Source organism: Limulus polyphemus, unplaced genomic scaffold, assembly GCF_000517525.1.
Source record: "Limulus polyphemus unplaced genomic scaffold, Limulus_polyphemus-2.1.2 Scaffold692, whole genome shotgun sequence".
In the NCBI taxonomy this organism is placed as follows: Eukaryota; Metazoa; Arthropoda; class Merostomata; order Xiphosura; family Limulidae; genus Limulus; species Limulus polyphemus.
The window spans coordinates 175,134-194,890 of record NW_013666302.1 but is presented as its reverse complement, the minus strand read 5'-3'; the positions used below and the strand labels follow the sequence as shown (position 1 = coordinate 194,890).

Genomic DNA, 19,757 nt, shown 5'->3' with positions numbered 1-19,757 from the left:
CATCCTTACATTAAACAGATTTGGTTCAACCAGTGCTAAAAAGTATGAAAATTACTTCAAACACCCTTAACTTATTCATTTCTGACAACAAAAGGCACTTAAGCTTCAGTTTTACACATACAAATATACAATTGTGTCTATACACACAGAACCGATATTTAATGTTGACACAAATTAATTGCCATTAATCGCTAGTACCACTTCAAAAGTAAAACTTTTTCAAATAAGTCTGTTATTTATCAGATAGATGAATACTGTGGAATATGCATTGTTATTTGATATTATATTGTTCCAGTTCTATAGCCTGACCCAGTTTTTGTTTCTTCTCCATACTCACACAAAATTTATTAATAAGCTGCATCCAAAAAGAAAAAACTCTACAGTAATTAAAATTGATATTGATTACATCTTCTGTGCTCTTTAAATTTTCCATTAACCCATCTATAGCAGTGATCTAGTCATGAAAAAAGAACAAATATTATAATCCTTTTACAAAAAATATACAAGTAAGAAATCTCTTACCTGATGTAATCATTTCCTTTCATGCCATATTTTGTGGAACAGGCATTCATCTCAGTACACTGCTCCACAGTCAACTCTTCAACATTAATTCCAACATCTGCAGTATAAAAGCCAAAACTGTTTGTTACAGTTTCATGTAAGTTAACATAAAAATCAAAACTAGGTCATTTTGACCAATCTTGTAATCACCATGAAACCACAAAACTATAAATTCTATAACTTTTAATGTAATAGGTTATATCTTCATAAAATTTGGCAAGCTTGCAGTAAACAGTACAAGACTTGTACACAAAAAATCAATTTTTTATTAGGTATTCTTACTAAAAATTTCTCCATGAATATATGGAGTCAGGGTGTTAACTGCTCAATGTGCAAAGTGACTTTCATGTTAAGATTAAATATACTTTTTTCATCTGAAAATTTTCAAATTTTTATTTGCCTCACCTCTAAAACTGCCGAAATAAATATCAAACGTTTCTTTTTCAGTACTATTTTATATTTTATGTTATTTTCTCTATAATAACTCTATACAGACTGAATTGATATGGCCAACATTGTAAACACCATAAAAAATGAAATATATCTAAATTACCCCTTTTTTCTTTCTAAAATGACTGCAGATTGTAAAACAAAACTACAATTGTTTATCTTAAATAACTTAAAACCTCATAACAGTCTACATCTGTTTATACTTAATTTTATTGTTTTACTGCCCTTTGAACCATGTTTAAGTAATAAACCTGCCATAAAAGTTGTAAATCACTCAGCCCACACATAGCTCACATTACCATATTGAATGACGTAATGCACAAGCTGTTCATGTGCATACCTTGTGAAGAATTTTTACTATTATTATTTTTCATTATCTTACCTAACATAATAAGTTTCTAATTTTTACATTTTAGTTATTTTTTTAACTATAGATAAAGAATATACATGAAGCTTACATTTGACGTTTTTGTTTGTTTTTTTTGTTGTTGGTTGCCAATGAAATTTAAGCCTACTTTTTTTTTTCTATAATGATGGTACTAGTACACTGAATAATTTTATTTATTTAAATAATGCACCCAAGGACAATAAATAATAACATACACAAATCAAACTATTTCCTATTTCTATTATACTTTAACTGATTTTCGAACTTGTACAAGAGAGGCTTAAATTAACCCTATCGTGACAGGTCAAGTGTCAAAGGCCATGCCATTGCATTTGTCGAGTTGCATTCAAAATTTTATTGAACTACTATTTTATGAATTTATGTCAATAAGTTTGGTATCAAACTGTAGATCATAATTCAAGTTTTAGTATTATATGTTAGTCAATTTCTTAATTTAAAAGTAAATGTATAAAAAAACCAGCTAAACATCGATTTTTGTGTGTCACGTGGTATGTTGAATGCAGTACTGGTTCAAATTAAATGTTTGTGATGTTAAAATACAAAATGTAAAGTTTTGTACGAATTAGGAACTCAAACTATCGATATTGACAAGCTAGAAGATAAAATAAGAACCTCTTATCTTTTCTATTTGCTAAGGTATTGCTCCTGTGCTGAATTAAACACAGTAGCCCTCCACCCACCTCTTTCCATTTTTGGAAACAGTCCTTTATATACACTTACTTCTATGTATGACATGAATAACCAATCAAAAGTTCAGAATGTCCCCCTAGTGGTTTTCTCAGCCATTTTGACATGTTATTGTGCTAATTTCGTTCTTTTCGCAAAAGATTTCAAACAATGAGGTAAGACTTTAGTGAGCTCGAAATTTCATATGTTTTTAGACCTAAATTCAGCTTAGTTACTATGTTTGATAACTTATAGTGGAATTCTATGGAATCGATATAGTAATTTATGATTTTTTGGTTATTTAAAATGTACATATAAAATGTATAAAAAATTTCTTTTCACATCCTCCATGTGGGAAATTTCATAAGGCTTAGCAACCTATGATAAGCAGCAAATGAGTACAAAGGTCATAACTAGAAGAGATAATTGTTTGCTTTATTTCTTTATTTACTGTTTTATGTTTTAAGAAAAATAAGTTAAAGAACATTATTTGTAAATAGTATTAATGTCTATATATATATATATATATATATATATATATATAATGTATAATAATTGAAATGTGACTATTTTAGAAAATACTAGTCTACTAAAACACAGCCAAGACAGGTGACTTTGTAAATACTAAAGGTCAGTTGTATATTATATGATACGGTAACACGAGTGCACACGCGCCACATCATTGTAACTTCTGTATTGTTAGCCTGGCATGGCTGGAAAGTCAATATAATAAAAATAATAAATATATATAAATGTATAATGTTATGAAATTTAAGCTATTTAAACTAAAAATTTGTGTTTTCATATTATAATTTGTAGTCATTCTAGAATGAAAAGAGCATAATTTATAATTTTTTCCTAATCATTTATTGAGGTTACAAAGTCGGTCAAATGCAACCAACCTGTACAGAAATACAGTAGTGAAAATAACAAATAAAATATAGGTTTTTTCTACAAAAAATTTTATAATTATCTGGAGATTATAAAGATTTCACATGTGAAATTTGAAAATGTTCTAATGTATTAAAGTATTTTTAATCTTAAAATCAAAATTTATTTGCATGTTGGATGGTCAAAGAAAAAGGTTTACGAGAAAATCTTTAATTAAAAAATCTTCATACTTAATTTAAAAACCTGATATTTTGTGTATGAAAATCTTGTAATGTTTACCAATAACCTACAAAATTTTGTAAAGATGTGCATACATTATCAAAAATCATAGTATAATTACTGTCATGGATACTTTCATGGTTACAAGCCGGATGAATTCCACCCAACCTGTAATGGAAAGGTTAATTCACTTTGCAACTCAATCTGAAAACCAGAAGATAAACTTCAAACTGAATAAGAAATCAATACTCTGTACTGAAAATAACATAGCATTATACACCATTCAACTTGGTCATAAATGATGTAGTATAAAACATTAGAAAGAATTATTGGCAATTTGTGAAATAGAGGATATAACAGATAGGCATAGCAAGTGGGTCTGATTTTCTAGTTTATGACTTCATAAAAAAATAAGATGGAAGGCTATAAAGATCAGACTTCACCTTAGTAGTATCTATAACCAGATAAATTAAAGAGGAAATACTTACAAAACAAATGTCACGATTCTCATACTAGATGATATTTAAGATTTTAAAAAATATTTCCTTATAAGATTAAGAACTTAAAACTTAAATAATATTAAAACTTGATTTATTAACTCTGAAAAAAAGTTGCTACATGCATACTTTGACCTTCCCATTACGAGAGGGTTAATATGTTAAAAATACAAATGCATAAGTTTATTCATAAAATTCACTTACACATATAGTTGAGATTCGTTTTAAACCAGGGTAGCATTTGAAGTAGTTTTTAATGTACAAAAAAATTATCAATTACATTTATTCTTGCTGTACACAAGGTTTATACCCGAGTTCCTCCACAGGATTGCTATAGACCCATATGAAAGAGCATCAAATATAAAAGCAGCTACCAAAGTATATGTACTTCAATACAGATTCTGTAACTGTGACAATGTTGCCCAATGAATAATTTTAAGGTCAAAACTAATGTCAGTGATGAACAGTTTTTGTTTAAAAGAAAGCTTGCTTATCCACAAATAAGTGAGCTCAGCATGTATTTAGTTACTTGCACACAATTAACAATGAAACTGAAAAAAAAATACTAACAGGTGATACAATGATTATTTTAACTAGATTTCATAAGATAAACAAGAGTGATAATTATCAAAACATTAGTTTTACAGGACTAAATGATGTTACACAGACAATTATACACACACAAAAAAGTCCTACTGTACCTAAGTCAATGTCACTCAAATCATCATCATCATCGTCTTTCTCTTCTTCTTCTTCTTCCTCATCTTTTCTGGTGAAAGTTGATGCTTGAGGAGTACTGTCCTCATATGTATATCCTATAGCAACCTTCTTTTCAGCTAATCTAGAGACAACATTAATAACTATATCCTTAAAAACAAAACAAATTAATCTATTTGTTAATAACAAAATATTTTGTAATTAACTTTTCTCACTAAAAATAACATTTAAACAGTAACATACTGTTACTATAAATCACCTTGTCAGTGCTAGCAATAAAATACTAAACCAAATGAAGGACTGGCTATATCTCAAGTTAACAACATAAAAATCATAGTGACCCTTTACATCTAACGGAGTGAATTCAACTAGCTGATGTTACTGATTTATGTCTACTGCATTACAGCTGTCAGCTTTTGAATTTCAATTCCATCCTAGTTGGCAGATGTTATGATTATAGAATATTTTAAAGAATAATGAAAAAGGTAACAATTCAACAGAACATCAGCAAAATCAGCAACTGTAATGGTAAATTTGAATGTGAAGTTTAAATAAAACACCAACAAGTATTAGCTTCAATTCTGTAAGTTTCACACAATCATTATTTACACAAGACTTATTTAAAATCTTAATACATTTATTGAGCTTATAAAATCACAACCATCTATAAAATTTTATGTACCTTATACGACAAATTGACTAAACATTCAGGCATACCCATCCTTAACTGCTTAAAAAGATGAGAGCAACCAGTCAGCATCATCTGCCACCTACACAACAATCCTTAAATGAACAGAAAACTGGTGATCAACCTCAATAATGTGCTCAGAGCTGAAAGTGTGGAAAATGTTGAATAGCTCATTGTGAACTCAAACTTAGCACCATCTGATCTGCAGCAGCCTAATGTACTAACAATTGGGGAGCACTGAGCCAGAACATTTCTTGGAAACGTAAGTCTAGGTTCCTTCAAATCATCATATCGAGATGTCTCTTACAACAAACTCACTACCTAACATACAAACAAGAAAGGGAGTAGTGAATGCACATTGTAATAGAATGAAAAGGAAATAATCCTCTTCTTTTTTTACGTGTGCAACAGCAAAACTTTTATCCTTTGATATTAAAAAGCATCCACATTTTCTTCTGTATATTTAGTAAATTATCAATACAACACTTAGAATAATTCATTGAAATATAACTGACATATAAAACTTTAACTACTGTCACACTTTGTTAGTTCCAGCAAGAGCAACAAGGTTCTACCTAGTAAATAAGTTTCTCTATCAGGTACTACCTCAACCTTCATACGGATTTTTAAATGCTAATACTGAACTGTATTATGGCCACTGGCAGATCTACTGGGGGTGGGGGTATTCCTAAGATCCACCCACGATCTCCAAGTTGTTACAAGTAATTTTCTAATTACAACTATAGAAACTGTTTTTGTTTTTTTACCTTTTCTATCAGATGAAGGTCATAAACAGGCCTTCATTTTCAATGAATACGCTTACCTTCTAGTATGCTAAAAGCTATGAAAAATGAATGCTACAATTAGATTATATCATACCTGTCCGAATATAATGCATACTTTTTTTTTCTCCAAATACCTCCTGAATAATTTACTGTGCATTATATTCATGCACATTCAATTTTGTAAGGTATCTTAGTAGAAGCTACCACCGAAAATCATTAACGGTTTCAAAAAAATGTTGCATATCCAATAAAATGGATGGGACAGATGATGACATGCTGTGTAAATTAGAAGAGGATGAATGCAATAAATCCAACAGTAGTGACAATTCTAGCAATGACAAAGATTTATGTGAAGACGAATGATTACAACTTAATGTATTACCACATATAAACTTTTCATTAAATTTTGGAAAATTGACACACAAAAAATTCCAATGAAAGATTTCCAAAAATGTTCAATACATCAATAGTTGTTCAATGTATTTAAAAACTATTCAATACACTTTGTACAACTGATGTGTAAAAAAAAACAAATTTTCTTAAATTTAACCTTTCAAAATTAGGATGTGCATTATATTTGGGGGGAGCATTATATTCGAACAAATATGTTATATTCATTGCTCCAAATACACCTATGGCCTACACATGATGAAAAGTCATTCAATTCAAACTGTTCCCATGGTCATCACCTCATCAAGCACCCCTACCACCTATGGCCAAGTGTTTGTAAAGCAAGGAATTTTATTTTTCCAAATATTTATCTTGGGTTCTGAATAAAACACAAGGTCAAGTATGAATGCCCTGCAAGACTGCCAAGAAAGGTGTGACAAGGGCCAAGGGGTTTTTACCATTTTTTTCTTCATCTACTTTTGGCATGCAACTCCCATCAGGTGATCTCTTCCAATTCTAGATTGGACCCTAGAATTCTCACTGACTATGGAACTGATGTTAAATACTACACTGTGACAGTAATATTAGTTTTAATATTATATATCACTTCTCACCAGCAAACACTGAGAATTAACACTGGGTATTTATGAAAGTTGTTACCACTAAACTTCTATTGATTCTCTGATAATAGTACTCATTACCACTACAACTAAATGAGAACTGTTGTGTGCAAGTTCAAATGAAAGACCACTTAAGAATAAATACTACAAGTCAAATTCCTTCCTACTTCAGCAAAGAATATAATGAAACCAAAAGATTAACATTAAAGTTTACAACAAAGGATAAACCAGAGAAAAGAACCTTACTGAAAGGAAATGATGGGAAAAATGTCTGTATGCTTGGATGTTCATACCAATCTAACCCAATTCTTCACTTAGACAAACATGCTATCAAATTGCTTGAGAATGCAGACAGCCAAATAAGTTGAAAACTGTAAGTGAACTAACAGGACAATGTATCTCACCTTGACAAACCAAGAACAAGAAAAGTTAATGGCCTATATGATCACATAAATATAATGTTACCTTTCTTTTGACTGTTGGTCATTGTTACTGGCCTCTCTTAGCAATCTAAAAATTCTACATTTTTTCTTAGATCAACAAGAGCCACCTATTAAAGTTCTAACTGTAACAAACCCTTTTCTCTTTTTTTACCACATTCAATGATACACTAATAAAAACATGTAACAGACAAGTGAAGCAAACAGATTTCATTAAATATATATATATATATATATAAATAAATATCAACTTCCAATCAAAGCAAGCTATGTACTTAGATTAAAGCTAAAAATCAACCTGATAACAAACATAGCTAATTAAATATATTCTTACTTATAAAGATTAGTATGCCTTATTTCATCAGTTCAGTACCCTCACTGTTAATGATATTTTTGGTATAACTCTCAAAAAGTATACTTTTGCTGAGATGAATCTATAAATATGTGACTGGACATCAGTATCACTTAGCTGTATTTATATTTTTATTAATATGATAATTAATTAGCCAAAAGACCATAGGTGACAACCCAAGTGACATAAGATCACACTAAAAACAAACCATCAACTGACAGGCATATATACCACTGAACATGCATTACTCTGAGGAAAACTTCCCCTTGATTACTCAATTTTCTAATATTCGTGCACTGCTAGTTATAATTATACATTGAACAAAAATAAGTGCAGAAAAGTCTGAAGAAACAGTGTCCAATTTAGTTACCTTTTTTTTACTGTAAACTGCTGATTTAGATCAGTATCCTAAAAACTTGCCTCAATGACTCTTAGTTTCATATTACACTTTTAAAAATCCTTTCAAACCATCACCAGTTCCTTAACTAGGTTTCCAAGTCCGAACTTAAAAGTAAGTCAAATTCCATCAACTCTAGTCAAATTATTCAAACTTTCTGAATCTAGGAACACCTTATAATTTGACACATGCTAGTTATGACTATGGAATCAAATCCTTAAGAGTTGTCTGACTCTAACTAAGTTTTCAAATAAATCTTACAGAAAGCAATGATAGAAAAATTTATTTATCTGGGTCTTACTAATACTGAATACATACATATACTTCAATAAAAAGATAACATCTGATCCACCTTAACACTTATCACAAATTTAAAAAAAAAGACTGACTAAGAAACTACATAATCTTTAAAACACAGGAACAAAAACTGAAAAAAAATAGTAAGTTGTACTATAACAGTAATTAACTCTTGGAATATGCATGTGAAACTGCCCAACTATTACTTAAGTGTATGAAAAATGTCTTACTTTTTCTATTATATTTCAAATATACTGTTCCAAACTGTGCTTAACAGTATCAAACAAATAATACCTGCTTTACACTTAGAATAATTATGCAGGTTTCCATCCTACCTTTTGTAAAATAAAACTCTTACTGAGCTTTTATTGAAACATCAAGATGCACCGAAAAACAACACAACACAAACAAAAGAGAGAGAATGATAAAACATAGTCTTTAAGTTTCCCAAGCTTCAAGCTGTGGATACATTAACTGTCAACTTTTTATAGATGGTGAGAAAAAGGGTGCTGCTGACTGACTGCTTTCCCTTAAGCCAGTAATTCTAAATAAGGGGTGGAGCAGATAGCCTTAGTAACTTTGACGTAAACACAAAATACACTAAATTTCAAGATCACTGTATTATATTTAATCATTTCTTGAATCACAGAACTGAAAAGAGCCATCACAGCAAATCAAAGTAAACATGTCACACATAAGTCAAATTTTATAACATATTAAGATGGTCTAAACATGTTATTTTACTACATTTCAACTAATCCTTTCAGGTTTATATTCAAGGGTGTAACAACAACTTTGTTTTTAATTAGTGAGTAGTGCTCATATACATGCAGCCAGTAATGGTGAAGGAAGAAAAAGATCAGAAGATTTACTATAAAGGACTATTAAATACATACACATAAAGAGCGTTTTATAAGTATTGAACTTACTTTTTCTTTTCCTCTTCAACTCCTGGTTTAATAATAGGTCCAAACCTTTCTTCCAGGTAAATCTGATGTAAGAACTTATCTTCAGTAACTAAAATGAACATCAAAATGAATAAATACAAAAAAATAACAATCTTCATGATAACATACTAATTTAAAGTTTATATTTTATTATAGTTTAGAACAGAATCATTTCTGGATTATATTTACATATATATTGATGTTTCATATTATAAATATAACACACACATACACATATATATATTACATACATATTCAGAAACAACAAAATTTTCTGTATATTTAGCATTATTTGTAGATAAGAATCAATGATTTAATATGGATCTTCAGTTTTATGTTTGTACAATTTTAGCCTTACATAGTGAGCGTTATATAATACCTTATATATTTATCATTATGAATTTCATAAGTGGTTTTAACAAGATTACTTTTAGTTCCTTCAAGTAAAAGATAAAAAAGAAATCCTTACAAATTATAGCTACAAAGCTACTGTACCTACAACTGATTAATACTAAAACTGAAAAATAATAACACAAAATGTTACTCATACAAACACATTTAGTCAAGCACTGAGAACAACAAAAGGTTATAATTAACTAAGTTCTACTTGCATCATTTATAAACTTGAAGAGGTTTTAGAAGCTACTAATTTCCAGACTGCTTATTAGGCGTATTATTATCATCAAAGTTATGTAGAAATAGATACATATGCAGAAGCAAACTCATATGACAAAACAAAAAATGAAGAAAATACTGTAAAAGAACATTTTATAACCAGGTATAATTCTAGACTTATTATTACCATCACAGATATACCTATAAAAGCAAATTCACATGATGAAACAAAAAATTAAGAACATACTATAAAATAACATTTAAAAACCAGTTATAATTCTAGGCTTATTATTATCAAAGTTATGTACGAATAGATACACATGTAAAAGCAAATTTGCATGATCAAACAAATAATGAAGAACACACTGTAAAAGAACATTTTATAACTTTAAGATTACAGACTATAAACCAAGAAGTACCTCCTAAAAATTCATTTTGAACCAGTGTACGGTATCTTTCATAATTAATCAGTCTTTCTTCTTCCATTTCTCCTTCAGAAAGCCTAAAATAAAAACAAAAACAACTAAGTGTGATATGACCAGCACCTGTAAACATTTCTAATATACAATAACTTGAGTGTGTGTATAGTCAACAAAATTACAAGACTTTATTATACCATTCCTCTACTCCAAATTACAACTTTTATCTGGCCTGTGGGAAAAAATAAGCTGACACATTAGCAACTTTTCTATAAAAAAAAAGTTTTAAGACACAAAATCATTTAAATCTGTTTGTTGAAAATAACCTTCAAGAGATGAGATAAAGATTAACATACATATATGTAAGATTTATTTTTTATGAACCATTTAATAATTACTGCACATGTCCTTTCAACAGTTAATCAAAAAGAATGGTTGTATTAAAGAAACACATCTGTATGTTCGGTGACGAGGAACCCACTTTGAGACTAATAATGGCTGGAGATGGCTTGAATGGGTAATGAAGAAAAAATCTTAATATAAGTTTAACATAACATCAACATTATACATTTGCTGTTATGTTAAACTTATATTAAAGTTTTTCTTCATTACCCATTCAAACCGTCTCCAGCCATTATTATACATCTGTATGTGTGTATAACAATTTATTTCACATAGTGTAAGACACTATGATAGAGTTTGATACACAGATGTGTGTAGTTTTGACAGAAAACATGCTGGTTCTCCTTACAGTTCCTGATGATTACTGGCTTTGTGATAATTTCTATAGATATTGTATTACAATAACAACATGACCTCAGGCAAAGTTTAGCAAAAATTTCTATATTTATTAAAAACAAAAATAATTGCATCTTATCCAGTTCTTTTTAGTTTTTGGATTGATGAATGCTGTTGGATTTCCGATACAACAGCACATGTTGATAAAATTTATTGAGTTTCCAGATGTGGGATACAATACATAGTTTAATTGACTCAGAGACTTACCGTTAGAAATTTGCAGATATTTACCCAAATTAAAGATTTTTTATTGTAAAATCTACAGAGGACAGATATTAGAAACTTCAGGTTCAATGCTTATTTGCAAGTGTAAATAGCAAAATCCTTGACAGGCTACCAGTGCAACAGATGTGGATGTGATCATGATGGAATACCAGTTGTAGTTCATGCTATAACTTTTAATACAGAAAGCATATATTCATAAAATTTTGCAGATTATCAGTAAACATTACAAGGCTTCAGCATGTAAAACTTCAGATTTTTTTTTATTAAGGTTTAAGATTTTTTAAATAATGTTTTTCTCATGCATTTTTTCCTTTCGAATGTTGACTATCCAACATGCAAAGTAATTTTTATTTTAAGATTGAAAATACTTTTATGTATCAGAAAATTTTCAAATTTCACGTGTGAACTCTTTATAACTTTCAGATGCTTATCAAACATTATTTCTTAGAAAAAACTTTATACTTTGTCTGTTAACTATTTTCACTATTATCAGGATGTAAAGCAAAATAATTTTTTTAGGTTTTATATATACATTTTAAAACAATAAAAAAACCATAAATAACTAAATCAATACCACATAATTTCACTATAATTTATCAAGCATGTAGCTTAAGTTGTATTTGGGTCTAAAAAATGATATTTTGAACTAACTAATGTCTTACCTTACCACCTGGAATCTAGCATGAAAAAAAAAAGTTTGCTGTGCAAGTACTTCGCAGGAAGATGAGAAAACCACTAGGAAGACATTCTGATCTTTCGATTGGTTATACACATGTCACTGGGCGAACTAGGTGCATGTAAACAACTATTTTTCAAATATGAACGATGTGTGCAGGGCCACCTTGATTGATTCAATAAATGTATTAATATCTCACAAAAGAGAAAAGATAGGAGGTGCTTAACTTAGATTCTAGCTTGTCAATATCTAATTTGTGAGAAACTACAGACTTTGTATTTGGAAATCACAAATATCTAATTTAAACCAATGCTGCATTCTACATACCACATGGCACACAAAAATCAATATTTAGGATTTTGTTTTTAATATTTACTTTTAAATTAAGAAATTAATCAATGTATAATACTAAAATATGAATTATAATCTGCAATTTGATTCCAAACTTACTGACATACATTCATAAAATTGTAGTTCAATAAACTTTTGAATGTCAGTCTACAAATGCGATGACATGGCCTTTGACCCGTGACCATAGGTAAATCCGTGTCAGTAGGGTTAACTGAAACCGCAAAAATACCCTATCTCCCTATTATAAAAAATGCGTCAGAGTGAATCTGAATCTGGATTTCTATCCATACTGTCCCATACTAACTTCTCATCTTGTGTAACATTTTCATGTACCTATTTCTTTTTGAGATACGCACATGGAATAGCTTCGAATAGTTTCCCAGTTGTAATACATGGATATTACTACATTAGAGGTTGAAGTTCTAGAGATGATAGGGAGGGTGGCCATTGTACCACCAAGAAGTGAAATAGTGATTCTGGTTGGAAGAACTCTTGTGGATGTGAAGATTAACAATGTCATATATGACTTCATCTAGGAAAGATTTATACAAGCTTCTGATAAAATGAATAGTCACTGTGATGTTAATGATGGTATGACTGAATTTCATCAATCTGACATGATATGGCTGAACAATTACAGTGCCTTTCAAAAGTATTCACCCCTATCAATAATGTCACATTTTGATGAAATACAAGTAATGTAAATGCTTTTTTTAATGAACTTGTTTTTATTCAAACCTCTAATGATCAAACTTAATACTTTTAGATGTGAAGGAGATTGAATGTCAGCAAAACCTGCAAACAAAATATATAAATTGAAATTTGCTGATTGCACGAGTATTCATCCCCCTAAGTCAGAACTTGGTGGAAGCACCTTTGGCAGCAGTTACTACTGTGTCTTTTTAGATAGGTTTTTACCAGCTTTGCACAATGGAATGGTGTAATTTTTGCCCATTCTTCCTGGCAAAATTGCTCCAATTCTGATAAGTTTATTGGAGATCGTTGATGGACTGCAATCTTCAAGTCTCGCGATAAATTTTTTATTGGATTCAAGTCAGAACTTTGACTGGGCCACTCCAGAACATTCACTTTCTTCTTTTGAATCCACTCAAATGTGGCTTTGGTCTTGTACTTTGGGTCATTGTCCCGCTGAAATGTGAATTTTCGACCCAGTTTTAAATTCTTGGCTGACTCAAGCAGGTTTTCCTCTAGAATTTGCCCGTACTTTGCATCATCCATCTTCCCCTCAATCCTTACAAGTTTCCCAGTTCCTGCTGATGAGAAACAACCCCATAATATGATACCCCCACCACCATGCTTGACAGTTGAGATGGTGTTGACTGGGTGATGTGCTGTGTTGGGCTTGTGCCAGACAATGTTTTGAATTTAGACCAAAAAAACTAAATTTTTGTCTTGTCTGACCACAAAACCTTCTGCCACATGTCTGCAGTATCATTTACATGCTTCACAAACTCCATATGAGATTTAAGATGATTCTTTTTCAGTAATGACCTCTTTCTTGCCACTCACCCATACAGGCCAGCTGTGTAGGGACTGGGATATTGTCAAGGTATGAACACTGACTCCCATCTCAGACATGGAACTTTGCAAATCTTTCAAATTCACTGTTGGCTTCACAGTGGCATCTTTAAACAGTTTCCTGCTTGCCCAGTTGCTTGGTTTGGAAGGGCAGCCTGATCTAGGTTAGTGACTGGGTGGTATGAAGCACCTTCCACTTCTTAATGATGGACTTCACCACACTCAGAGATAATCAGCAACTTTGAAATATTCTTGTAACCTTCTCCTGACCTGTGCTTCTCTACCACTTTATCCTGACTTGTTTGGAAAGCTCCTTGGTCTTAATGGTTGGTATGTCGTATAACTATGCGAGTTATGTCTTGAACAGATGCATTTACTCTGAAGAAAGAGACCATCACACTAATTTTGTGACCTTTCAACTAATCTTTTGCACCTGAACTGACTTAGGGTTGCCATGGCAAGGGGGTTGAATACTTATACAATTGAGAATATTCTAATTTTCTTTGAAAATCCAACTTACATAATATCAGCATTTTTTTTTAGCTTTCTCAGTTTGGAGGAGATTCTAAATATAAAGTCCCATTTGAAAGTTTCGTGACTGCAAGCTCAGGGGGGGATGAATTCTTTTGCAAGGCACTGTACCTGATGTCTTGCCAAAGAAGAAAATTTATGGAGTTTTCAAACAAATATAATTTGGAAAACATTTTCAGGAAGAAAATATACATTTTAAAAACTAGAGAAACCTTCCATGATTTGTGGTTTGTTCTTATGTCTTCTAAACTTTGCACTACATTCTGTTGTTGTTCTCTGAGTGAGCTGAATCTTGTCACTTTCCCATGAAATTATAAATTATTTCTCACACCATTTTATTCACTCTATTTTGGAATAAGTAGTTTATAATCTGCTTTATCCAGTGGTATTTAAGCTTTGCCTGTAGTTATTTTGAACACTGAGTTTCATTATTTGTTGTTCAATCATCTACTGTGAGGTTATAACAGGAGGAAACCAAGAAACTACACTAATGAAATTCTGAGAAAGAGAAGAAAAATCATGTAAGGACCAAAACACTGATAATTTCATTCTCAAAGAATGAGTTTCTTAACATGTATATGCCTGTGCTTTGAGATAGATAGAAAAATTATATAAATATATATATATATATATATATATTGTATGTTGTTACAGGCAACTTCTCAGAGCTGTGTAGAAATATGATTATTAACACTCAAAATATTTTTCTTAGCAAATAACGTTTGACACCTGAAAAGATTTTCATCAGCCCACAAAGAACCAAAATACATTGATTACACAGCTTCAAGAGGGTAAACAAAACACTTCAATAACACACCTTAAAATATAAATTTGTTTACCAATTCAAAGCTTTGTTAATAAAGAATATTTGAGTCAAGCGAGCCTGTAAAAAATTTGCACTATATTTAATGTTCTGAAATTTCACTAAGCATCTGACAAATATTTGATTCTTTCTGAATATGTAAATATAATTTTAATTAAAATTTCTAAATGTGTTGTGAAATTTAAAAAAACATTTGTATATAATAAAATTGTAATTTAATATTAATCTACTTCAAAAATTGAAATAATTAACTTCATCAAACTTTCAAAAGTGGGGGAAAAAGATATTCCATATATTCAAAGCTTAGAAAGTTAAACAGCATCTATTGTGATCAGAACAAAGATGAGCTCTCACATATTTGACAAACTCACTGAATTTTTATTTTTTTTACCTGCACCTTATGACAAAAGGATTAATAAAGATTATGTTCTGTATAATACTTTCTGATAAAGTAATCAATAAATTACTAACACTTACTAACTTATTATTACTTACTGTAATATGATGCTTTAATAGCTTTTATAGTTCATACAGATACAATCTAGTTAAAGCTAAAACTCTGGTGTAAATAGCTTATAACATAAGTAGTCAAAGAAATACAAATAAACATAGCTCTATAATGTCATTCAAATTAATGAAAGGGTCAGTAGATCACAACTCTTAAAGTAGGATCACTAATAATAACAAAAGTTAAATGAATAAAAAATAGTAATAGTTTTTACTTCTAGTTCAAAGGTTTTTCTTGCAATTCAAATCTTTCTTGAGTAAAAAAAAACAAACTTTTACATGAGAACATGAAAAAACTACACTGTCTAGAAACAATGCCTAACAGAATGACCACTTCTAAAAGCCTATTCAAAAGTCACATTTAGGTAAAATATGGCAGGTTATAGTTTTTAATTCAATGTTATAAATTGTTCCAAGTTGAAAATACCTGATAGACTCAACAGGAGATATGTATTCAGTGATGTGATCAAGGTGAGCTCTGACATCAAACCTGTCGATCATTGTGTCAGTCTGGCCTTGCCAGGGCATCCTTAAGAAAAAAAGATTAGGACTTATTTCTGAGATTGCTTTAATTCCAAATGACTCTTATTAAATAAAAACAACAAAAATAACAGTCTTTCATATCTCAGAAGTGAGTCAAAATTACAGTTATTATCATGAACTTGAATGAACACTTATATTTTCTCATAAGCACATAAATAAAGTTTACAGTTCCACAATATTAACAAAAAGAAAAAGCACTTAATTGAAGTAAAAATGTAAAATAAGTAAAGCTTGACAATATTTAATAAATTAATCACAATTTTATTTATATATAACAGCACACATTAGGATAGTATTGACTTTTGTTTAGATGTTTACAACCATGGCCAAATTTTCAAAATCCTCAAGGTACATGAAAAAAAATTAAGGTTACACTTTTTTTAAAACCCTGGGTTCACTTTGAAGAGAAACCAGAAGGAATACTGGTAATTCATCCAAACATCATGACCAGATATAGTACAAGAGCACACTGGCATAAAAAGCAAAATCAAGTGCTCCATTCTGAATGTCACAAATAGGTTCTAGGAATAACTATAGGAAGTATACTGTAAGAATGAGTGTTGTACTCTGCTTTCCAAGTAGCTTGGAAACAAATAATCAATCCTAAAACCTGAAATAAAATCAAAATTCCCATTATGAAGAGTCTTAAATGGGTTTCAGAAATATTGTCAGATACAGTCAAAAATATTTAGTATGAAGTATTTAAATTTCCAAATGACCTGACAGCAACTTATCCATTGAACCTGAAAACAAAATTAAAACTTCTTTTCATAACTGTCCTTAATAGAAAACCACCTGCAATTATTAATTAGTCCCAATAGGTTAAGTTCACATGCTTCCAAGTTAAAATGTTTGCATGAGCTTCAAAAAAAATAATAGGAATAATTCCAGGATATTTCAAGGAAATTTGTTGACAAAATATTGTGTCCGGATAACACTACAAACTACAGAAGCATTTACGCAGATTTTTTATGGAGGAGAAAAACATTTTTCATAATGGTCTTAAAAAGACAGTAAAAATTACAAAATCTCTAGCTGCAATTTGCAATATAAAATTCTAATATTTTATTGGAATGAGGCTGCATATACTCCATTATTATAAGAAGTGTTGAGTGTTTGTACTTAGAAATATCAGCAATCAAATTGGACTGTGTTAAAGATAAACATGCCTCAAGCTTCCTCTTTGAGCTTTTACCCCTGCATGGCCTGGCAAATATATCCAGGTAACGGTCTTTTTATACAGTTGTTTTGCTGTCTACCATCCAACTAGGGACAATCACACTGACTTTCATGCAGTACTGCTTGCAAGTCAGTCACAAATATTATGTTGGTAGTGATGTCTATTTAACATTCATTGCTTTCAGCAATACAGAGAAAAGTTTCTTTATGAGTTTCAGCTCAATCTTTGTATTGCTTGTGGGAAGTCTGAATGCTCTATCAATTAGAAAAATAAATGTGGTAGTCACAATAAACCTAAATGGATGTCATACGAAGTGTAGCAAACCTTAAAAGAGAATATTGAGGCAAGTAAAGCATATATTGATACCAAAAATTGTAATAAAGGAGAAAGTGATATCAAGTAGAAGAGGACAGAATTCAATAAAACTACCTCAGAATTCTGGCAAAACGTAAAGAAGTAGGCAAGTAATATAGTACTATTTTTGTCAGCAATTTGAATCCAGTAGACTCTAGAATAACAAAACAATTATGGAAACTGGCAAAAATTATGAAAACGTATTAAGTTTACGTATGATGGGGTCAAAGGATCAAATGGTAAATCTCTCAAATCTGACAAGCAATAATTTAACACCTTACAGGGGTACATCAACTGACTACAAGAAAATAGTCAAGCCTCTGTGAGATGGGTTTGGCAAGAAGTGAAAGACAGAATCACGGTCAAAAACACCAGTGACACTGGACAAATTGGAAACAAATCTTCAAATAACAAAGATGGATTTTGCACCAGGCTCAGATGCTGCAAGATATTCAAAAATCAAACCTCTTTAGAGAAAAGAAAGCAGAGTTAACTAAAAAAATTAATTTGCCAATGATAGAAAGGAAAAGAAAGAAGAACTTCAGAGACTGCTTTATTGCAGTGTTGCCCAAACCCTTCAAAGATCATTGCACAATGAAGGGACACAGAGTAATAGTAATGTCATATTTAAGGATAGAGCTCATGGAAAAGGAAACAACAATGAAAAGACTCATGCAAGATCTAGCTAAAGAAGAGAGACTGTCACCCTACAAAGGTGTAAGGGGCAAGACCAAATGAATCCACAATCTCAAATATTGAGGCAGTCATACACAGCATCCAGCAGTGTATACAGACATCACAGTACTGTGCTGTTGGGCTAATTGACCTTGAAAATGCAATAATAAACTAGATATTGGCATTTTTACCAACAAAACTAAAGGCTCTAAGAGCCTCAAACAGTCTCATATGTCGATTGTTGGTTATGCTGGACACCAGGTGTTATCAGTTGACATCTGGCAAACAGACATAACATTTTTGAAACCAGCTCTGGCTTACCAGAAGAATCCCTGCTAAGTCCTGTCCTCTTCAATGTACACACAATTGATCTGTGCAACAGACAAGAAGAACCTGAAGTAACATTGTATTGATATAATGATATAACAATTGCAAGAATGTCACTCACATTAATGGAAGCAGATGAGGGTCTGCTAGAAGCCAGAAAAAAGCAATAGCTTCTGCCATAAGACTATAGAAAACAAAATGCCCATCCAGCTAGATGGATGTTGGATATTCATTACCAGATCTCACACAGACACCTTTTTCTCTTCATGCTGACATATGCAAACAGAAAAGTTCCAAGAACTGTCACTTTCCTGGTTCTTGTGATATTGTGACAATATCTATACATACTGATCAACTGAGAGAGAATCAGTGAAGAATCTTACTTTTCTCAAATATTCTGCAGCCCAGAAAAAGCAGCAAAGAAGCCTCATAAACCTGATGACAATGACAGTCATGACCAGAATGGAGTAAAAAATTCAATTCTACACATCAGTAGCAAAGTCAGTAATGAAAACTAATGCAGAAGGTATAAAACACAGCCTTAAGAATAGCAACTGGAACAGTCAAACCAACACCCTGCATTAAGGCTTGGTTTTATAAACATTACAACAAAACAAATGATTCTAGTTGACCAAGCACTACTCAGAACTACCACAACCATATCTCACCCACTAAATCAGCACTTGAGAGAGGGTAGATGAAGCAGTAATACATAAATGTCAGGTTTTTATAGGGCTGCGATTCTTTACGGTAGTGTCTGTGACTTGTTGACAATAACTTTCAACAATAAACAAACAGTCCACTTGTTTAAAAATAATATATTAAAACAAGTCAAACATATATATATATATATATATATATATATGTT

General features: G+C 30.9%; 1 protein-coding gene across 5 annotated transcripts in view; it reads right to left on the bottom strand.

Moving 5' to 3' along the window:
- Window positions 1-19,757, bottom strand: part of LOC106460007 (CLK4-associating serine/arginine rich protein-like) — a 99,564-nt gene that overhangs the window by 49,820 nt on the left and 29,987 nt on the right. For all 5 annotated transcript variants that reach the window (XR_002610658.1, XM_022386596.1, XM_022386594.1 and 2 more), the window contains exons 4-8: window positions 16,238-16,339; window positions 10,361-10,443; window positions 9,309-9,396; window positions 4,395-4,534; window positions 523-619 (exon numbers count right to left, since the gene is read on the bottom strand). Coding sequence is in view for 4 of the 5 variants with exons in the window: in XM_022386596.1 (XP_022242304.1) it covers window positions 523-619; window positions 4,395-4,534; window positions 9,309-9,396; window positions 10,361-10,443; window positions 16,238-16,339 (510 nt within the window). In the remaining variant the exon portion in view is untranslated. The remainder of the gene's footprint in view (window positions 1-522; window positions 620-4,394; window positions 4,535-9,308; window positions 9,397-10,360; window positions 10,444-16,237; window positions 16,340-19,757) is intronic.